This window comes from Pseudorca crassidens, chromosome 3, assembly GCF_039906515.1.
Source record: "Pseudorca crassidens isolate mPseCra1 chromosome 3, mPseCra1.hap1, whole genome shotgun sequence".
In the NCBI taxonomy this organism is placed as follows: domain Eukaryota; kingdom Metazoa; phylum Chordata; class Mammalia; order Artiodactyla; family Delphinidae; genus Pseudorca; species Pseudorca crassidens.
In genome coordinates this window covers 165307735-165330066 of record NC_090298.1, presented here as the reverse complement: position 1 = coordinate 165330066, position 22332 = coordinate 165307735, and the positions used below count along the sequence as shown (strand labels likewise).

At 51.4% G+C, this 22332-nt stretch overlaps 1 protein-coding gene across 3 annotated transcripts in view; it reads left to right on the top strand.

Annotated features, from left to right (window-relative positions):
- The window catches only part of SLC44A2 (solute carrier family 44 member 2 (CTL2 blood group)), a 28245-nt gene extending 6000 nt beyond the window's left edge, over window positions 1-22245 (top strand). Inside the window, exons 1-22 of one of the 3 annotated variants that reach the window (XM_067733762.1) lie at window positions 7809-7957; window positions 8429-8477; window positions 11665-11738; window positions 11862-11946; window positions 12524-12608; window positions 12806-12916; window positions 12996-13056; window positions 13144-13267; window positions 13387-13470; window positions 13564-13676; window positions 15266-15397; window positions 15509-15608; window positions 15693-15785; window positions 15962-16046; window positions 16657-16919; window positions 17005-17099; window positions 17651-17754; window positions 17860-17933; window positions 18022-18092; window positions 18257-18345; window positions 20003-20087; window positions 20548-22245. In XM_067733762.1, the coding sequence (XP_067589863.1) occupies window positions 7921-7957; window positions 8429-8477; window positions 11665-11738; window positions 11862-11946; window positions 12524-12608; window positions 12806-12916; window positions 12996-13056; window positions 13144-13267; window positions 13387-13470; window positions 13564-13676; window positions 15266-15397; window positions 15509-15608; window positions 15693-15785; window positions 15962-16046; window positions 16657-16919; window positions 17005-17099; window positions 17651-17754; window positions 17860-17933; window positions 18022-18092; window positions 18257-18345; window positions 20003-20087; window positions 20548-20672 (2139 nt within the window). In that variant the 5' untranslated portion in view covers window positions 7809-7920 and the 3' untranslated portion in view covers window positions 20673-22245. Of the gene's footprint in view, window positions 1-7808; window positions 7958-8428; window positions 8478-11664; window positions 11739-11861; window positions 11947-12523; window positions 12609-12805; window positions 12917-12995; window positions 13057-13143; window positions 13268-13386; window positions 13471-13563; window positions 13677-15265; window positions 15398-15508; window positions 15609-15692; window positions 15786-15961; window positions 16047-16656; window positions 16920-17004; window positions 17100-17650; window positions 17755-17859; window positions 17934-18021; window positions 18093-18256; window positions 18346-20002; window positions 20088-20547 lie in introns of those variants that run through there. The other 2 variants (XM_067733764.1, XM_067733763.1) reach the window with 2 other exon arrangements.
- The last annotated feature ends 87 nt before the right edge of the window (window positions 22246-22332 follow it).

Sequence of the window (22332 nt, the reverse complement as noted above, 5' to 3'; positions counted from 1 at the left end):
ATGGGGTTAATGACAGTATCAGCTCCCTCTCGGGGCTGCCTCAAGGGTTCAGTGAACTCGTGTGGGTATAGCACTTAGCTCAGAGATGGGTCTACAGTAAATGCTTAGTTAATCGGAGTTATTCACAGAACACACATTTCGAGAGCATGGTATAGATAACCAACAAGGAACTCTGCTCCATACTGTGTAATAACCTAAATGGGAAAAGGATTTGAAAAAGAATAGATAGGTGTATATGTATAATGGAATCATTCTGCTGTACACCTGAAACTAACACAACATTGTTAATCAACTATACTCCAATATAAAATAAAAATTGAGAGAATTCCCTGGCAGTCCAGTGGTTAGGACTCTGTGCTTTCGCTGCCAAGGGAGGGCCTGGGTTCGATCCCTGGTCAGGGAACTAAGATCCCACGAGCCTCGCAGTGTGACCAAAAACAATTGAAAAAATTTTTGGAAAAAAAAAAAAAGAGAGCATGGTGTCAGGACCAGAGTTCAAAATCTCAGCTCCTGCCGGCTGTGTGATTTCAGACAAGTCACAAAGCATCTCTGTGCCTCCATTTCTTCATTGTGCCATCCGTCCTCAGAGCTTCATTGAAAGGATGCAATGGATTCCTAGAAGGAAATAACTGCTTTGGTGCCCGGCACACAGCAGGTGCTCTATCTTTGGTCCTATCATGGTGGCCAGTAGAATCACTTCTAGCTTTCCTACCCCAACCTTTTGTCAAAGGGATTTTTCTGGGCAGCTGGGATGCCTATTACCCAGGCAGAGATTTCTGGGAAGGCAATGGTGAGCTGGCCTGGCTGCATGGGCGAGGCCCTTGGCTGTTGTAGGCTTTGGGGACTTGGCCTGTATCCAGAAGCCTCAGGCTGGGTGGCACTTGATGTCCTGGCACGAGCATCGTGACTGGGTAGCCTGTATCTGTTTCCTTATCTCCTACACCCACTGAACCGGGTGGGCCGGCCGTCGTACTCAGCAAGGCTGGGACCCAACGGCCGCCTCCCCTCCCCGATCCTGGTCTAACGGTCCGACTTTCTCATGCCTTCTCCCCCACCACTGTCACATCTTTAGCTCTGCCTCTGCCAGTATCTGCCCACAAAAGGCCTGGGTTGGAGCCGGAGGGACCTTGGTTTGATTCAGAGCTCCATCCCTCACCAGCTATGTGGTCTGAGCACGTGGCCTCAGTTTGCCCCCTCTGTCAAATGGTACTGTGCTCCTGGTTAGCATTTCTTTTTTCTTATTTTTTTGTTTTCTTTTGGCCGTGCCGTGGCTTGAGGGATTTTAGTTCCCTGACCAGGGATCAAACCTGAGCCCTCGGCAGTGAAAGCGAGTCCCAACCACTGGAGACCACCAGGGAATTCCCCTGGTTACCATTCCTTAAAGCCTTGTACCCCAGACCTGTGCTAAGTGCTTTTTGAGCACCAAGCCCTGGCAACAGCTACCAGTAAATTCAAGGATGAGTCCCATTCTCCACACAGGAAAACGTTAGCCTGGAGAGGGAAAGGGCTTGTCCATTTCCCCAGCCACATTACCGGGAATGGATGACATGCCTTTACCACTGCCAGTTGTTATAAGCAGAGCACATGAAACATGCTGGCACAGACTTGGGCTCAACACGTGTGGGTTGATGGCTTAGAGACCAGGGGGCAGCGAACTTCTGTAAAGGGCCAGAGAGCCCATATTTTCACATACAATCTATGCCTGCTACTTGAGTCTGCCATAGACCACAGACAACATGAAAGCAAGCAGCCATCAACAATATGAAAACGGGGACTTCCCTGGTGGTGCAGTGGTTAAGAATCCGCCTGCCCATGCAGGGGACACGGGTTCGAGCCCTGGTCTGAGAAGATCAAACAACGCACGGGAGCAACTAAACCCGTGCGCCACAACTATTGAGCCTGCTCTCTAGAGCCCGCGAGCCACAATTACTGAGCCCTTGTGCCACAGCTACTGAAGCCCGCGTGCTTAGAGCCCGTGCTCTGCAACAAGAGAAGCCACCGCAATGAGAAGCACGTGCACGGCAATGAAGAGTAGCCCCCACTTGCCACAATTAGAGAAAGCCCGGGCACAGCAACGAAGACCCAATGCAGTCAAAAATAAACAAAATAAATTTATTTAAAAAAAAAAACAATATGCAAACGAATGAGCTTGTGCTTGTGCCAAGCAAACTTGATTTATAGCCACTGACATTTGAGTTTCACATGACAAAATAGTCTTCCTTTGATGTTTTTCAGCCACTTAATGGAAAGACCATTCCTAGTGCTGAGCCATATGAAAGCATGGTGGATGGATTTGCCCCACGGGACGGATGGTTTGTCAACCCCTGGCCTAAATGGTTAAGACACCGTGGTAGGGACTTCCCTGGCTGTCCAGTGGTTAAGACTTCACCTTCCAGTGCAGGGGATGTGGGTTCGATCCCTGGTCGGGGAGCTAAGATCCCACATGCTTTGCAGCCAGAAAACCAAAACATAAAACAGAAGCAATATTGTAACAAGTTCAATAAAGACTTTAAAAATGGTCCACGTCAAAAGAAAAAAAAATCTTAAAAAAAAAAGACACTGTGGTAGGCAGGATAATGGTCCCCCCAAAAGACGTTCACGTCCTAGTTCCTGGAACCTATGAATATGTTACCATACACGCATAAGGCACTTTGCAGATGGGACTAAATTTAGGATCATGAGATGGGGAGATTATTCTGGATTATCCAGGTGGCCCCAAGGACAAGGGTCCTTATAAAGAAAAGAGGGGAACTTCCCTGGCTGTCCAGTGGTTAAGTCTCTGTGCTTCCACTGCAGGGGGCGTGTGTTCGATCCTTGGTCAGGGAACTAAGATCCTGCATGCCACGCGGTGTGGCCACAAAGAAGAAAAGAGGGAGGCAGGGGAGTCAGAGGAGAAGATGTAGCAATGGAAGCGGATGTGGGCTTAATGAGAATGCTGGCTTTGAGGATGGAGGAGGAGGCCACGAGCCGAGGAATGAGGGAGGCTTCTAGAAGCTGGAATAGGCAAGGAAACGCAGCCGGCCAGCACCCTGATTTTAGCCTAGTGAGATTCACTTTGGACATCTGATCTCTAGAACCATAAGATAATAAATTTGTGTTTTGAACCACCAAGTTGGTGTTAATTACTTACAGCAGCCATAGAAAACACTAACTCAGGAGCTGGGTGGCCCAGCTCTGTTGCTCACCATCTTTGTGGCCACCAGCATGTGTTTCTCTCTGGGCCTCAGTTTCTGCATCTGTCAAATGGGGGTAATGATGGGATCAACCTCACAAAGTTGCTATAAGGGTGAGCTGAGGTAAACCATGTAACGTTTTAGAAAATTGCCTGGTACGCAGTAAAGGGGTCAGAAATATGGAGGCACTGGGGCATTCCACTGTTATTATTTTGCAGCATTTTTGCAAAGATTCAGCAAGTTTCCATCCTCAGGCTCAATTATCAAACCATTAGTATTTGCCTTGCCCCTCCCTCCGTCCCCACTTGGCTAATGTTAAAATGAGAGTTAATGGAACCCATCAGATGACAGTACCTTGTTCCCTCTTGTATTTCCTGAGCCACCCACAAGGCAATGCCCTGAGCCAAGGCTACACCAGGTGCCTCTCTGCTTCTTTAGTTCCATCTCAAAGAGGGATAACTCAAGTTCACACAGGAAGGCCATAGCCCCTCTGTCCCATCCACGGCCACCAGTTTCCCTGAGAGCTGTCTGAGACTTCCCCATGTGTCTTCCCCTCCCCAGCACGGCCTCATCATGCTCCTGTTCAGACACCCTCAGTGGCTTCCACTAATTCATCAAAACTGGAGTAGGGACTGACCACTTGTTGCTTGGTGACTGGGGGAGCCACTTCCTCTCCGTGAGCCTCGGTTTCCTCCGCTGTAAAATTGATGTGTTTTGGCTGCACCGTGCGGCTTGTGGGATCTTAGATCCCCGACCAGGGATTGAACCTGGGCCCTCGGCAGTGAAAGCGCTGAGTCCTAACCACTGGACCGCCAGGCAATTCCCTAAAATGGGTTGTTGATAGGATCACCCGTATTGTAAAGAGCTCTGCGCCAGTGTCTGAAAGATATTCCTTGGTTCTTAACCGCTGGACTGCCAGGGAAGTCCCAGCCCCAGCTGTTCTTATCTGATAGTTCCCACTGCCAGTTTGGCTGACATAAGAAACTTCCGGCACTCCTTTCTCTCTTCCCCCACCCACCTTACCTGTCTCACCTGCTATCAGATGGTAGAAATATGCTCTTGTGTTTTCCCATCCTACTTGTCATAGTTTTGAGTTTTATATTTTTGCATGATTAATCCATGTGGAATTTGTTTTGCTATGTGGTGGGAGTGGAGTTAACTTTATCTTCTTCCAAATGAGCAGTCAAGGCTACTGACTGATTTATCCTTTCCCTGCCAACTGGAAATTCCACTTTTATCATGTATTCAATTCTTATATGTATAAAATTCGAAAATTAATTTTTTAAATACGTGCACCCGGAAAACTCAAAGCTGCATTTTTATTTTCAGTTTTAGCTGTATTATACATGGATTATATATCGTGGTTATTCATTTAACAAACTCTGACTGAGTGCCTGTCTTGTGCCAGATGCTATGCTGGGTGCTGGGGACAAAGTTATGAACAAAACAGACATAAATCCCTGCCCTTGTGCAGCAAACAGACATGGGAGCAGACAATAGTCAATGTGTAAATGAGTCAGAAACAAAATAAAATAGGGTAACAGGAGAGAAGGGGGAAAGGGTGCTGTTTTATTTTATTTTTTAAAATTATTTATTTTATTTATTTTTATTTTTGCCTGCACTGGGTCTTCACTGCTGTGTGCAGGCTTTCTCTAGTTGTGGCGAGCAGGGGCTACTCTTTGTTGTGGTGCGCGGGCTTCTTATTGTGGTGGCTTCTCTCGTTGCCGAGCACGGGCTCCAGGCTCGCGGGCTCAGTACTTGTAGCTCGTGGGCTCAGTAGATGTGGCACGTGGGCTCTAGAGCACAGGCTCAGTAGTTGTAGCGCACGGGCTTAGTTGCTCCACAGCATGTGGGATCTTCCCAGACCAGGGCTCGAGCCCGTGTCCCCTTCATTGGCAGGAGGATTCTTAACCTCTTCCCCTCAAGGGTGCTGTTTTAGACAGGGTGGTCAGAGAAAGCCTCTCTGAGGAGGTGATGTTTGAGCTTGAAGGAGGTGGAGCCAAATGGCTGTCTCAGGGAAGAGCTTTCTGGGGAGAGGGAACAGCCAGAGCAAATGTCCTGAGGTGAGACTGTGTCTGTTGAGTTTATAGTCTAATCAGGGGGGACATGGGCCGGTGGTGGCCTGGGTGAGGGCAAGTCCACCATCCTCCTGGGCAACAGATGCCCATTGAAGGAGACCCAGCCCAACTTCCCCCGATTTTTTTGCTGGAATATTTTGGGGGTTGAAATTCAAAAAGGAAAAAAATATATATATGCATCATTCTTTTCTCAAAAAATTTAAAAAATTTTCCACGTTAAAACAGTCGCTATACTAGTGTTTGTCCCCTATTTAGAAGTAGACGGTTAGATGGCAAATAGAATTTCTTGACATTTTATGAAGCCCTCATGGTCAAAACCTTTAATAAATGTGAAAAAGTTTAAAAAACAGTATACAGTGTAACCAGTATAACCTACAGTATAACCAGGGTGCCAGTGAGGCTGGAACAGAGCAAGGAAAGGGGAGAGTGGGAGGCGTGAAGGCAGGGAGGAGGGGATAGGGCAGAGCAGGCAGGGCCTTGTGGGAATGGTGAGGAGTTGGGCTTATGGGAGCCATAGAGGGTTCAGGGCAGAGGAGGGAGTGCCCTGACTCGGGTGTCCACAGGCTCCTCTGGCCCCTGTGGGGGAGTGGACAGTGGGGGACAAGTGTGGGAGCTGAGAGACCAGGGTGGAGGCACCTGCGCTGTCCAGGCAGGAGACGACAGCCGTGTGACAAGGGTGGGAGTCAAACAGGGGGTGAGGGTGGTTGGATCCTGAATAGATTCTGAAGGCAAAGCTGATGTGAAGCAAAGAGAGACGTGTCCCAGGTTTCCAGCCTGAGCACTCAGGAGGACAGAGCAGCTTGGGGGACAATGGGGGCTCGATGTGGTCATGCTGAGTGGGAGGTGCCCATGAGACCCCCATGTAGGGTGCTGGGGGGCAGGTGTCACAGGGTCGTGCTGCTCAGGAGCGAGGCCCTCCCCAGAGACCCATATTTGAGCATCATCAGGGCGGAGCTGGTGGCTGAAGGCCGGAGTTTGCAAGAGTGTCCCCAGAGGACCTAGCGTATCTGGGAAGAGAGAGGCTGTGGCCTGGGCACTGCTTGCACTGGGCGGGGTGGGACCAGCCAGCCTTTGGGCTGGCAGGGACTGTGGCAACTACAGGGCTACTTTGGGAGGCCTGGTCACCCAAGGGCATGGCCTGGAGCCTTGGGCCTCGCCTGTTTGCTGAAGCCTGTGGGCCAGGGGGTAGGTGGGGCCTCCACAGCTAGAAGCCACTGCGGGGGTGGTGTGACATTTCTCTAGGCACAAGCTGAGCTGGTGACCAGAGTCCCATCAGGGGGTGCCTGATTCTGAGGCAGCAGGTACGATTATTGAGCACCAACTGTTCTCTTATAACCCCACGCTGGCTGTATGCTTCACACTGGATATCTCTTCCTGCTGACTACACCCTGACGCCGACTGTATCATGCCATGTCACCTGTAGAGCTGGTTGTACTGTGAAGTATACAACTGGCCCCAAGGGCTGTTGGGAGATGCAGTTTGAACAGGCACACGATCAAGAGAGTATACAGCTGGCGCAGGGGTGGATGGTTGGTGTAGGGGGTGTAGCCAGCTGACTGGGAATGCTATGCTGACTGTGTACCCTCACACCAGCTGTATAACTCCCCGCTGACTGTATACCTCCCACCAGCTGTATACCGCTGCCCCTACTGTACACCCCACACTGATTAAACACCCCGAATTGTATACCTCCATGTGGGCCCTATACCCCATGCTGGCAGTACCCCCATACCTACTGTATACATCCATATCGGCTGAATATTCCTACACTGACAATATACTGCATCCATGCCAACTGTATACTTCTTGGTATCCCATGCCTGGTCTTTGTCTGGTTTTGGTTTTATGCTTTAGACCCATTTCACAGTTGAGGAAGCTGAGGCTCAGAGAAGGTAAGGCCCTGGCCTGGGGGCTGTCAGTCCTAATTTGGCAGTTTTCCAGAGACAGGGATGTGGCTTTTTATATGGACTGTCCCAATATTTAACTGTTGGCATTTACTTTTTAAAAAAATGCATCCACAGGTTGGAGAGTTTTCAGCCCAAATACTCTGTCATTGGTTGTTCGGGTTAAGCCAGCTGCCCGTTTTGCTGTGCCTGGCTAGACACTGACCTCCCTATGCCTCAGTTTCCATACCTGGAGAATGGGACAGTAATTAGGCGCTTTCCAGGGTTGAGAGATGTTCTAGGGCGGTGTCGCCTGGTTGGGGGCAGGGGGCTAGCCCAGGCCGCAGGGTGAAGCCACAGAATGAAGCCACAGAGTTCCCCGAGTGGGGGCTGGGCGGCGGTGGGGGGGTGCGGAGAGGGCTAAATCGGGCTGCGGGTGAGTGACGGGAGCAGCTGCCGCCCCGCCCGGTCCTCTCCTCCCTCCCTCTCTCCTCCCTCCCTCTCTCCCTCCCTCCGTTCCGTGGTCCAGTCCGTCTGAGGCAGCAGCTCTGATAAGGCCGGTCTGACCGGTTTGGGCCGCCCCGCCTGGCTCTGCTGGGAGGGGCCGCCGTCCTCGGTCCCTCGGTCCCTCCCTCGGGACTCCTGCGCGTCTGCCCTCAGTCCCTCCCTCGGGACTCCTGCGCGTCTGCCCTCAGTCCCTCCCTCGGGACTCTTGCGCGTCTGGACCCGAGGGCAGAGAGGGAGCGCGAGCCGTCAGTGGGCCGTCGGGGCAGGGCGCCCGCAGGGATGGGGGGCGAGCGGCAGCATTACTACGGGAAGCACGGTAGGCAGTGCCCCGCTCCCGCGCCCGGGCCTGGCAACTTGGAGGGGGAGGGGGCAGCGGGAGGACCCGGGATGGGGGGACGACGGGGGAGCGGAATTGCAGATCTCGACCTGTACCCCCCCAACCCCCCATCGTCACCTGGCAGCACCCTTCACCCCAACGCCCACCCAGAGGTCCCTCCAAACTCCCTCATCCGAAGGGTCTGTCCTCGCAGCCTCCCCAGGACTCCTGTGAGAACCATCTCCAGATCCCACCTTGGACTCTCCCCTCTCCACCGGGCTCGCTGGTAGCCTTTTTTCCAGCCCCCTCCCAGTGAGAGGTCGTCAGGTGATAAATCGGGCTGTTCACAGAAAATCCTCAGGATCTCTGAATCTTACTTCTCCGTGGCCAAGACACCCCTAGGAACATCTGGGGAAGGGTGGTCTGCCACCCTCATCTTGGATCACTCAGCTCAATCTTGCTGAATTTCAGGAACACCACAGAAGTATGACCCCACCTTCAAAGGACCCATTTACAACAGGTAAGCCGTCTGGGTTCCTGAGAGGGGAGGGGTCTCTACTAACACTGCCTCCACCCCTGTTTCTTTACACACCTCCGCATTTGTACTCCAACAACCTGGTGATAAATATTTGCAACTTAACGATAAAAGAACTTAAAAGAATGATAAAAGAACGATAAAGGAATTTCCTTAATATACAAAGTCTTTACAAATGAATTTTTAAAATTCAGGCAAAAGACTGGAACAGATCATTGATAGAACAAGAAATACTGTAAACAGTGGAGTTATGGAGAAATGCTCAAACTCACTGGAAAGTAAAGGAATGTAATTTAAAACAGTAACCAAACAGAATTTCCCCATCACAGATTGGCAGAGGCTAAAAAGATTGACACACTAGGGTATACAGAAGTAGAAATATGTTGTACACATGAAACTTACATAATGTTATAAATCAATGTTACCTCAATTTTAAAAAGATTGACACATATTCTGCTCTGAAACTAATTGATACAGTGTTTTTTGAAGGGAATTTGGAAATATGACTTTTTCTTTTTTTTTGATGTACAGCTGTTTGTTCCAGAGATTAAAATTCTATGAAAAAAATTCTCCCAGTACACCGTGCATAGATGGGCAAAATTGTATGATAATGCTGCCTTTTTGAAAATGGCAAAACCCAACAATCTGAGTTGCATCTCTTGGAACTAGTTAGATACATTACAGTGCATCCTTAGGTTATTTTATTACACAGCTGTTAAAATGTACAAGAGCCTTTATAAATAGTCACTTGGATCCCTCTCAATATATTAGTGAAAAAAACAAGACACAAATAGTGGGTGTATCATAATAATACTTGAGTTAACCAAAAAAGTTTTTTTGGAAAACATTTGTACCAGTGAATAAAGAACTCACTAGAAATCATTAAAACAGGTTACTCCTGGAGAGGAGCGTTATGTGGGAGACAGTTCTTGGTTATGTACATTCCTGTGTGGTTTAAATTTTATCATGTTCGTATTTAATCTTATGATAATAGTTTAATTTTTTCTTTTTAGTAAGTGCTAACATGGTTGGTGAAACTTACGGGTTTTTGTTTTCGTTTTTTCTTCCAGTTTTATTGAGATATAATTGATATACAGTACTGAATAATTTTAAGGTGTACAGCATAATGATTTTTTAATTTAAAAAAATTTTTAAAAATTTTTGGCTGCGTTGGGTCTGTGTTGCTGTGTGTGGACTTTCTCTAGTTCCCTCGAGCGAGGGCTACTCTTCGTTGTGGCAGGCGGGCTTCTCATTGCAAGGGCATCTCTTGTGGAGCACGGGCTCTAGGTGCGCAGGCTTCAGTAGTTGTGGCATGTGGGCTCAGTAGTTGTAGCTCGCGGGCTCTAGAACGCAGGCTCAGTAGTCGTGGCACATGGGCTTACTTGCTCCGCAGCATGTGGGATCTTCCCAGACCGGGGCTTGAACCTGTGTCCCTGCATTGGCAGGCAGATTCTCAACCACTGCGCCACCAGGGAAGCCCCAGCCTAATGATTTGATTTACATATATCATGAAATGATTACCACAAAAAGTTTAGTGAACATCCATGATCTCATATAGATATGAAAGAAAAGAAGAAGAAAAAAATAACTTTTCCTTGTGATGAGAACTCTTAAAATTTCCTCTCTTAACAACTTTCACATATATCATACAACATTATATTTACCGTGTGTACATTACATCACTTATTTACCTTATAATTGGAAGTTTGTACCTTTTGAATACCTTCATCCAATGCCCCCTTCCACTCCCCAACTGCCACCTCTGGTAGCCACAAATCTGTTATCTTTTTCAATGAGTTAGTTATTATTTTTTTTTTACATCTTTATTGGAGTATAATTGCTTTACAATGGTGTGCTAGTTTCTGCTTTATAACAAAGTGAATCAGTTATACATATATTCCCATATCTCTTCCCAGTTAGTTTGTTTTTGAAGTATAATTGACCTACATCACTATGTTAGTTCCTGGTGCACAGCATAGTGATTCAGTATTTCTATACATTACAAACTGATCACCACAAAATAGCTTCACTTTTAAAAAACATTAATATGCTATGCTGGTAAGGATGTAGGGAAATGGGCATTTAATCAAAAGAGAGCTGAACATTGCTGCAACCTGCTTTGAGGACAGTGTAGCATGAGGTATTAAAATTTATTTTTTAGTTTTTTTTATTGAGTTATAATTAATATACAATGTTATATTAGTTTCAGGTGTGCAACATAGTAATTTGATATTTTTATACATCATGTAATGATCACTGCAATCAGACCAGTTACCACCCATCATCATACAAAGTTGTTACAATATATTTTTTAAAAATATTTATTTATTTATTTGGTTGTGCTAGGTCTTAGTTATGGCAGGTGGGCTCCTTAGTTGCAGCTTGTCGGCTCCTTAGTTGCAGCATGTGGGCTCCTTAGTTGTGGCTCCAGGGCTCCTTAGTTGTGGCATGCAAACTCTTAGTTGTGGCATGCATGTGAGATCTAGTTTCCTGACCAGGGATCGAACCCGGGGCCCCTGTATTGGGAGCATGGAGTCTTATCTACTGCACCACAAGGGAAGTCCCCAAAGTTGTTACAGTATTACTCACTGTATTCCCTGTGTGTATATTACATCCCTATGACTTACTTATTTTGTAGTTGGAAGTTTGTACCTCTTAATCCCCTCTACCTGTTTCGTCCATCCCCCACCCACCCCTAGTCTGACAACTGCCAGTTTGTTCTCTGCATCTATGAGTCTCTTTCTGTTTGTTGATTCATTTGTTTCATTTTTTTAGATTCCACATATAAGTGAAAGCATACGTTATTTGTTTCTCCGTCTGACTTATTTCACGTAGCAGAATATCCTCCAGATCTATTCCCTGCTGCCGCGAATGGCAAGATTTCACCCTTTGTGGGGGGCTGAGTAATATTCTCTTGTATACATGTACACCCCATCTTTATCCATTGATCTAGGGATGGCACTTAGGTTGCTTCCATATCTTGGCTTTTGTAAATAGTGCTGCAATGAAAGGTATTAATATTTAAAATGCACGTGCCCTTCGGCACAGCATGGGTACCACTCAGGAACATGTGTCCAAATAACACATACCTATATATGTGTACAAGGCAGGATGGGTCCATGATATCCAGGGCACCAGTACTCCCACCCTGACACCGTCTCTTGCTCCCCAGAGGCTGCACAGACGTCATTTGCTGTGTGTTCCTCCTCCTGGCCATTGTGGGCTATGTGGCTGTAGGCATCATAGGTGAGCAAAGGAGGGGATGGGATTGGGGTTCCAGGGTGGAAGGGCAAGCCACCGCCTCTGGGGCAGAAGTGGAGCTGGTGCTAAGGAGTGGCAGCCCCTCGGCATCTCTGGATCCCTCCACAGCTTGGACTCACGGGGACCCTCGAAAAGTGATCTACCCCACTGATAGCCGAGGCGAGTTCTGCGGGCAGAAGGGCACGAAAAATGAGTGAGTCTGGCTCCTTGGGGCCTGCTGGGTCTGGGGAGGAGTGTGCGGGAGAGCTTCATGAGCACTGGGGAGAAGGTTCTAGGCTTTCCTCGCCTCCATCCATCCACTAGTCCAGTCAACAAGTATTTATAAAACTCCCGCCATCCCCAGCCTCTGTTCTAGGCCTTGGGGACACAGCACTAAATGAGACATTCAAAGTCTTGTCCTCTGGTGGCCCACATTTTAGGGGAGAGACAGAGAGGAGACAGTCCCAGATCTGTTGTCCGCAGGTGATGAATAGGTGAGGTAAAAGAGCAAGTTCAATCCACGCTGTGCCATTCCCTGGCTGTGTGACCTACGGCAAGTGTCTCAACCTCTCTGGGTCTCATTTTCCTTATCTCTGAAATGGGGATCATGACAGTCCCACTCTCATGGGGCTGTTGTGATGGTTAGATGAGCCAGCACATGTCCAGTGCTTAGAAGAGCACCTGGCATGGAGTTGCTGCTGCTGTGGTTATTACTGTTGTTTTCGTTAAGATAGTCTATATAGGCTGATTGAGAAGTCTTGACAGTTTCCATCTCCCTTCCCCAACCCCAGGAACAAACCCTTCCTGTTTTATTTCAACATTGTGAAGTGTGCCAGCCCCCTGGTCCTGCTGGAATTCCAGTGTCCCACCCCCCAGGTAACTTGTCCCCTCCCCACCTCTTTCCTGTCCCCCACTTCCACCATCAGGTCCTTTTTCCCTCTGTAGCGGCAGCTTCTCTCCCAGCCCTTTCTCTCTCCCTGGTGAATAGGGGGAAGGGGGTGGGACCTCTGTCTTGAGAGGCGATCAGGTGTCTGTCCAGACCCCACTCAAACCCTGCCTCCTGCCCCCCCAAGATCTGCGTGGAGAAATGTCCTGACCGTTACCTCACCTACCTGAACGCTCACAGATCCCAGGACTTTGAGTACTACAAGCAGTTCTGTGTGCCCGGCTTCCAGAACAACAAGGTAAGCAGGTCACTGCCCAGGCAGGGGCAGGTCGAGAGTGCTGGCCCGCAGGATTGACCCCCTCCCTGTCTCTTGGCAGGGTGTGGCTGAGGTCCTCCGAGATGGCGACTGCCCCGCCGTCCTCACCCCGAGCAAACCCCGTGAGTCTGGGTTCCCATGAGCTTGGGAGGGGCATGGGGAGGTTTCAGGGGCTCAGCCTGACTGGTCCTATCCCCTGCTCTGTGCAGTGGCCCAGCGGTGCTTCCCAGACATCCACAGCCACAAGGGGGTCCTCATGGTGGGCAACGAGACAACCTATGAGGATGGGCACGGCTTTCGGAAAAACATCACGGAGCTGGTGGAAGGCGCCAAGTGAGGACTGTGACCCACCATGCTGACATCACATTTTCCTGGGTGGGACAGGGTATCCCCTGGGGCTGGCCCAATCAGGGAGCGGGGTCCGACCTAAAGCCTTGTCTGCCTTCCCCCAGGAAGGCCAATGGAGTCCTGGAGGCCCGGCAGCTGGCCATGAGGATATTTGAAGATTATACAGTCTCCTGGTACTGGATTATCATGTAAGTTGAGAGGGAAGGTAGCCCTCATTGGGCTGCCCTGTCTGAGACTGGTGAAGGGGTGGGGTCCGCTCATGCACCCATTTTATCCCCCAGAGGCCTGGTCATCGCCATGGTATTGAGCCTCCTATTCATCGTCCTGCTCCGCTTCTTGGCTGGCATTATGGTCTGGGTGATGATTGTCATGGTGATTTTGGTCCTAGGCTACGGTATGTCTCTCCCTCCCTGTGTCCTCCCCTCCCCACAGTCGGCAAAATGCCTATGCCCTTTGAGCTGTCATGGGCCTATCAAGGATCTTCTGTCCCTGGCGGTCCGGTGGTTAGGACTTGGCGCTTCCACTGATGGGGCCTGGGTTTGATCCCTGGTTGGAGAACTAAGATCCTCCAAGCCGTGTGGCACAGCCGAAAAAAAACAAAACAAAACTTCTCCTGAGCCATCCGACATCCTCCATCTTTTATTTGGAATATTTGTGAAGATATTCATCTCAACATTGTTTATGAGAGCAGGTACTTGGAAACAACCATTACATCATAATCTTCCCAAGCAGGATTGGATCTGTATTTCATCGACAGCAAATGCATTCTGAAGTATACCATTTTGCACAGTGGCTAGGGCCACATGCTCTGGCACCAGAAAGCCCAGGGTTCAAATGCTGGCTCTGCCACTTCCTTGCTCTGTGACCTTGGGCAAGTGACTCCACCTCCCCATGCCTCAATTTCCTTCTCTATAAATTGGGGATAATTAGTATTTACTAGTTAGGAGACTTAATGAGAAGAAGACAGTCTGCGGATGAGATGCGGGAGGGCCTGAGGCCTGTGGAACTCAGAGGCAGTGCTCAGAAGCCAATGCTTCATGTTCTGTTTATTCATTTAAACTTTCCAAGAGGAAAGATGCTGGATGTGCAACCTACACTGGAGACACAGATGTTAAAATATTCATTTTAAAAAAAATTTTTTTTTTTTTGGCCATGCTGCGCAGCACGTGGGATCTTAGTTCCCCGACCAGGGATTGAACCCATGCCTCCTGCAGTGGAAGTGTGGAGTCCTAACCAGTGGACTGCCAGGGAAGTCCCAAAATATTCGTTAATAGTCGTTTCTAGCTGGGTGCTGGCCGTTTTGGTGACTAGCTTTTTGTACTTTATCTGTACTTTATAACTTTCTTCTATCAGAGCTAAGTGGAATGGTGAAAATCCCTAATGCTACCCCACTGGACGTTAGCACCCGTGTCCTCCCTCCCCACCCATGAATCATTGTTCCAGGATGGCAGAGGGGTCAGGAAAGCCTCAGGCCACACAGCATCCTGACTTCTATTCACTCATTCATTCATCCATCATGTACCGAATGGCTGCTATGTTCTGGGCAGTCTTCTAGGTCCTGGACTTACAGCAGTGAATAAAACAGGACAAATCCTTACTTTTGTGGAGCTTATATTCCAGAGGGTATGGGCAAGATGGGCAAGAAACAAACCAGAAAACCTCTGGGATGTCAAAGCTGTGAAGGGGGATAAGAAATTGGAATGTAAGAGGGTATGATTCTAAATGGGGGAAGAGATCCCAGAAGGTCTCATGAGAAGGTGACATTTGAGCAGGGACTAGAGGATGTGAAGATCCAGTTGGGGGGAGACTGAACCAGGCAGCAGGAACAGCAGGTAAAGGCCCTGAGGCAGCAGCAAGCGATGGCAGCCCCTCTCAGCCTTGGTTTTTGTTTCTGTTAAATGGGTGTGGTTGTACATGCTTTGTAATGTTGCGGGAGCCCTCGGAGGGCTGAGGTCAGTCGTAGCACGGTGGTTCCCCATGCAGGAATATTTCATTGCTACATGGAGTACGCTCGACTGCGTGGCGAGGCCGGCTCTGACATCTCCCTGGTGGACCTTGGCTTCCAGACGGACCTCCGCGTGTACCTGCACTTGCGGCAGACCTGGATGGCCTTCAGTGAGTCCCAGCTCCCCATTCAGTGAGGCCTGGGTGGGAGTGGGGAGCCCAGGCAGGTGGCAGACTTGATCACTCTCTGCCCGCCCCCCCCCCCCCCCCCCCACCGCGCAGTGATCATTCTGAGCATCCTCGAGGTTATTATCATCTTACTGCTCATCTTTCTACGGAAGAGAATTCTCATCGCCATTGCACTCATTAAAGAAGCCAGCAGGTGGGTGCCGGGGTGCCAGGGGGTCAGGCTGGGGTGGTCCCAGGGCTGTTCGGGCCTTGATGTCTGTGTTTCTACTCCTCCCAGGGCTGTGGGATACGTGATGTGCTCCTTGCTGTACCCGCTGGTCACCTTCTTCCTGCTGTGCCTTTGCATCGCCTACTGGGCTAGCACCGCTATGTATCCACCGTCAGACCCCGATCTCCGACCCCGGGGCTGGGGGCTAAGTGCCACACTTGCCTGGAGGTGAACTACATCCTGGGGGCAGAGCCTGAACCTGGTGTGGGAATGGATTCTTTTCCACATGCCCCTGTGGTCCCTAATCCCAGACGTTGGGTTCCTTAATGAGCCTCTAGCTTTCTGTCCACTTCCAACGAAGCTGTCTATAAGATCTTCAATGACACCGCTTGCTCAGTTGCTGGGAAAACGTGCAACCCTGAGGTGGGTGTCCGGAAGTGGCGGGGTGGCTCTTTCCCTAGCAGCCCACAGTTGATCTGAAGGCCTTTCATCCCCACTTGGGGACCATTCAGCAAACATTTGGTGCCTGCCGTATGTCCTGTGCCAGATGTGGGTGGCATGGAGAGGAAGAGATCCAGCCTGGCACCTACTCCCCCCCACCCACTAAGTGCTGATCTACCCACCTTCCCCCACCCCTTGACTTCATTTCCTGCCCCGACACCCCTCTTTTAACCCAGTGGTGGTCAGTTCTTCCTTTAGAGCCCCGTCTTGCCTTTCACAAGCCCCTAACCTGCCTTCCATGGTCCTCATACTGATCTCTGCCACTTGTGATCTGTCCACATGGCCACTCCATTGATCCCCAAGATAGCTTATCCCGCCTCTCTGACACCCATTGGGATGATGATCCCTAATCTTGTTTCTAGAAGGCCTTTTGAAAGCCCCTATCCTAACCCCCCAATTCCTTGACTTAACTCTGTTCCCCATGACTCCTGTCCCATCTCGTGGTCTACCTGACGGGTCTGACCTGATGCCCAGAGCCCACTCTGAACCCCTAGCCCCTATGATGTGACCAGGCTCTGCGTCCCTCCCACAGACCTTCCCCTCCTCCAATGAATCCCGCCTGTGCCCTGGAGCCCACTGCCAGTTCGCCTTCTACGGTGGTGAGTCGACTTACCACCGGGCCCTGCTGGGCCTGCAGATCTTCAATGCTTTCATGTTCTTCTGGCTGGCCAACTTCGTGCTGGCGCTGGGCCAGGTCACGCTAGCTGGCGCCTTCGCCTCCTACTACTGGGCCCTGAACAAGCCGGATGACCTGCCTGCCTTCCCACTCTTCTCTGCCTTCGGCCGGGCGCTCAGGTGGGGCCCAAGGTGGGCTGGGGGTAGGGGTGAGTTGGAGTGGAAGAGGCCTGGCTGGACCACTGACCACTCCCTCGGCCCAAAGGTATCACACAGGCTCTCTGGCCTTCGGCTCCCTCATTCTGGCCATCGTGCAGATCATCCGAGTGATACTCGAGTACTTGGATCAGCGCCTGAAAGGTATGGCCCACAGATGGTTGGCAGTAACTCCCGAGGTGGGGGGGGGGGCTGAGGGGCAGCTTAGGATTGGTTCTTGTGGGGGAGTGGGGCTAAGGTGGTAGGACAGAGATTGGTTTCTGCCTATGGTGGGGAAAGGGTGGGGATGAGGGTCTTGAGTGATTGGTTCCTGTGATGGAGGGGGTGGCTGAAAGAGCCCACTGGGTGTTCTTACTGCTGAGGGGGTGGGAACAAGAGGACTGGGCCACCATTGGTTCCTGACGAGAGGGTTGGGCTGGGATTGGTTGTACTTTGGGGTGGAGCCAAGGAGGCATCAAGGATTGGCTTCTGCCCTGGAGGCGGGGCCAGGATAGCAGTGTGGGTTGTCGCCGCTTATTGTCTTGGAGGCTGGGCCTGAGGTCCTGGATCAAGTCTCCTCTCCCCATCTCTTTGAGAAGGTGGGCTCTAAGGGTCCTGGACTATGGCAAGTGTGTGTAACAAGGAGATAGGGGGCTCCTACCAGGCCGAGTGGGGTCTCCTCTCACCCACCTCTGCATCTCTCCCTCATCTACCAGCTGCGGAGAACAAGTTTGCAAAGTTCCTCATGACCTGTCTCAAATGCTGCTTCTGGTGCCTGGAGAAATTCATCAGATTCCTCAACAGGAATGCCTACATCATGGTGAGTAAGCCTGGGACCAGGCACTAACCCACCAGCTCCTGCTGGGTGGAGGAGCCCTCATTCCCCACCCACTGGGCCTGATCCGTCCCTCCCACCTCCCTCCAGATTGCCATCTACGGCACCAACTTCTGCACCTCAGCCAGAAACGCCTTCTTCCTCCTCATGAGAAACATCATCAGGTCTGGGAAAACACTGTCCTCTGGCCACCTCCCTCCTCCCCCAGGCCCTGAGCCAGCACTCATGCCTGTTTCCTACTGTCCCCGGCAGGGTGGCTGTCCTGGACAAAGTTACCGACTTCCTCTTCCTGTTGGGCAAACTTCTGATCGTGGGTAGTGTGGGTGAGTGCTGTCCAGCTGCGGGAGCCTGTTGGGGGCCGCTTGTGAGCTGCTGTCGAGCCCCCACGTCTTCTCTGATAACTGTCTTCTTCTCTGGGGTCTTCTTGAGGGGAGCTATTTCCTTTATCCAGAACCCTCAACCATCCCGGTTTCCTCCCCCTCTCCAGGGATCCTGGCTTTCTTCTTCTTCACCCACCGAATCAGGATCGTGCAGGACACAGCACCACCCCTCAATTATTACTGGGTCCCTATACTGGTATGAACTTTTGGGGACAGACGGGTTGGGGAGAAGATGTTGGGACTTGCCTAGCTTCCTTTGACTAGACAGATGTGGATGGGGCTCAGAAGAAGGGAGTTGTTAATTCAGGACACAAACATTAAGTACCGACCACGTTCCAGGCATGACCTGTAAAGGCCTTACAGTTTGGGACTTCCCTGGCGGTCCAGCAGTTAGGACTCCGCTTTTCCACTGCAGGGGGCACGGGTTCGATCCCTGGTCGGGGAACTAAGATCCCACATGCCGTGCAGCCAAAAAAAAAGAAAAAGGCCTTACAGTTTAGGAGTAAATCGACATTAACCAATGATGCTCCGCATTGGATGCACGCTTGCAGACTTGTGTGTGCCACAGGGCAGAATTACAGGGAACCAATTGTTAGAGCTTGTGGTGGAGGATGTGGGCAGGTGTGGGAGTCCAGGGGGCTTCCCCGTGGAAGTGATGTCACACCTAAGATCTGAAGAAGATGCAGGCAACATCCAGGCAGAGGGAACAAGTACGGAAGCCCTGAGGCAGGACTATGCCAGGAACAGTGAGCAAATCAGTGTGGCTGGTGTGGAGGGAGTGAAGTGGCCAGGAGGTGGAGATAAGGGCAGGGAGGTGATGGGGCCATGGAGGGATTAGGTCATCACCCTAAGAGCAGTACAGTATCTGAGTGCAGGCCTTGGAGCCCAGTGACCTCGATTTTTTTTTTGAATTTTATTTTATTTATTTTTTATACAGCAGGTTCTTATTAGTTATCTATTTTATAGACATTAGTGTATATATGTGACCTCGATTTGTATCTTAGTTCTTTATTTGCTAGTTCTGAGTGACTCTGGGCAAGTTATGTAATCTCTCTGAAGTCTGCTCACTTCAGTCAATAAATGCTTATCAGGTACCTACCAAGGCCCCGTGAGTTTCCAGATTGCTGGGGATATAGTTATTTTTAAATTAACAAAAAAATTTTAAATTATTTATATTTTTGGCCACATCTCGTGCCATGCGGGATCTTAGTTCCACGACCAGGGATCGAACCCACATCCCCTGCAGTGGAAGTGCAGAGTCTTAACCACTAGACTACCAGGGAAGTCCTAACTGGGGATATAGTTATAAATGGGATAGACACAGTCTACTAGGGTTGTGAGCATTAAACCTGTCTTGCCCTGAAGATGCATAAAATTGCAGCCAGAGGAAGGCCTAAGAGGAGGGGCTTTTTTTTTTTTGGCTGCACTGGGTCTTTGTTGCTGCGCGCAGGCTTTCTCTAGTTGGCGGCAAGTGGGGGCTACTCTTCGTTGTGGTGCGCGGGCTTCTCACTGCGGTGGCTTCTCTTGTTGCGGAGCACGGGCTCTAGGGCGCGCAGGCTTCAGTAATTGTGGCATGCGGGCTCAGTAGTTGTGGTACGTGGGCTCAGCTGCTCCGCGGCATGTGGGATCTTCCCGGACCAGGGATCGAACCTGTGTCCACTGCATCGACAGGCAGATTCTTAACTACTGCACCGACAGGCAGATTCTTAACCACTGCACCACCGGGGAGGTCCGGAGGAGGGGCTTATCAGCAGGGAAATGCCATAACCCCAGCTGGGGAGGGACGTGGTGGTGAGTGGGGGGTTGCCCTGAGCAGGAGCTGGGGTGGAAACAGCTTGTCTCTCCTCGCCTAGACGGTGATTGTTGGCTCCTACCTGATTGCCCACGGCTTCTTCAGCGTCTACGGCATGTGTGTGGACACACTATTCCTCTGTTTCTGTGAGTAACCCCTCATCCCCACCCTTCCTGGGCCCTGACTCCCTTCTCCCCTCTGGGCAGAACGTCTCCCTCCGATGGGGGTACACGTGCCAACCCAGTGCCCGCAGCCTCCCCTAGGGCCTGGCTGTCCCTCGTCGCAGGGCCCTGGCACGCCCCCTCTCAGCTTCCCCCTGCGCTCAGAGCTTCTCCATCCTGTTGTCCCCTGGTCCAGGCTGCAACTAGAACACTGTGCCCCTGGGCCCTCAGCTTCGGAGTTTCCGGCTTTGTTGCGGCGGGGCGGGTGGGATCGGTGGCTGCCACTAACTCTGGTCTCTCCATCTGTCTGTGTTTTTTTGTTTTGTTTTCTCTTTCTCTTCCTCTCCTCCATGCCTGCTGGCTTCCCTGTTCTTCCCTGCCTCCCTCTTTCCCTCCCTTCCTGACCACCCCCATTCCCCCCTGCTGGTTCCTGGGGGGAGCCCAGGTGAGGACCTGGAAAGGAATGACGGCTCTCAGGAGCGACCCTACTTCATGTCGCCCCAGCTGAGAGACATCCTGTTGAAGGAGAGTGCGGAGGAGGAGGGGAAGCGGGGCGAAGTCGAGGAGTAGAGAGGGAGGCTGGCTTGGAGGCCACGCAGGCCTCCTTGTTTCCTCCCTGTAGATCGGGGGTGCACGCGGGGCTTCCTGGCCTGGGAGTGGGGAGCATGTGTGTGGGTGTGTGGGTGTGTGTGTGTGTCGAGTTCCCAGCCAGCTCCAGTCCGCCCCCTCCAGTCCCAGCATGTCTTGCTTCCTAACCCTCTGAGGCTTCTCTGTGGCCCCTGTCCGCCCACCCTGTCCCCTAAGGCCCCTGCCCGTGGGCTCCCCTCATGCCACCTGCTCTGGGGCCTCTCTCTCCGCAGTGGAGGACCTGGAGAGGAACGATGGCACCGCTGAGAGGCCTTACTTCATGTCTCTCACCCTCAAGAAGCTTTTGAACAAGACCAACAAGAAGCCGGTGGAGTCTTAAAGGCCCTGCCCTCCTACCCCTCCCCGGAAGTCTCACAATGGGTGCTTGGCAGCTGGGTCAGAACCCCCAGCCCATCGGGCTGACCTGAAGTCCTATCACTGCCGCCCCCTTCCTGCCCCTCCCCATCATCCAGTTACCACCAGTTTCCGGGAACCTGGAGGATTTGTGGGATCTCCTCCCCATGCCAAGGGCCAGTCCGCGTTTTCACGGCCGCCCCCCACCCCCCAAAAAAACTGTGCGATGAGTCTCTCCAGCCCCCACTGGCCCGGATGAGAAGCCCAGCGAGGCTTCTTGACGTCTGACATGCAAGGGCCCTCTGCGGGCTGCCCTCCGCTTCCTGTCCCCCTCTTATGACAGGACAGTGTTTGTGTCTGCAGCAGCGGTGGCCACAAGAAGTCCACTTTTCACTTGCGTTTGCTCCGGCCAGGATGCCAGGACCCGTCTCTGGGGCTGAACAACTGGGTACCGACTGCTGCAGGCATTTATTATTATTTTTTTAACCTGGACATGCGTTAAAGGTTCCGTTAGCTTTTTTTCTGTCATCACGGCTGAGATGGGGCCACTGAGGAATGCTTTCCGATGTCCCCTCCTCGGGTAGGGTTGGGGTGGGGGTGGGGGTGTGCCAGGTAGGGGTGTCTCCTGGCACAGAAGGCAGGCTGTCCGGGGAGGGAGGCTGGGATCAAGCTGGTGTGGAACAGGGGGGAGGAGGTCGCTAATAGCGGCTTAATGGAAACCGGCTGGCTGGCAGGTTGGGCCGAATCCCGCCGCCCCCCCGCCGCCCTTCTCTGCCAGTTATTGACACAGCTCTCTTTGTAAGAGAGAAAAGAAACTGAATCCACCCAAGGGATGATTTCAGAGGAAGTGGGGAGATGGGCAGATGCCCTGGGCAAATGGGGGGACCCCTCCCCCCGCCCAGTCACCTCCCCTTGAGGATCCTTTTGCCAAATTTGTTGAACTCGGGGGGAACGGGTGTGCTGGTTCCCCCTTCGCCATATCCCAAGCCCCCCACCCCACCCCACCCCCGCTCAATCCAATCCAGGATCCCAATCCGGGATCTGGAGAAATCCCAGCCTGGGGTTTCTGTCTCCAGTGCCTGCCGCCCCCTCCCCCGTTCTGTCCGTACAGCCCTACTTGTAACTGCATTCCAACCACTAATAAAGTGCCTATTGTACAGAGCCGGAGCCTGGAGTGTTTGTGGGGGGAGTGGGAGGCTGGTAGGGGGAACCCCAGCTTCAACCTCCCTGGGATCCTCTGATCTGGGGC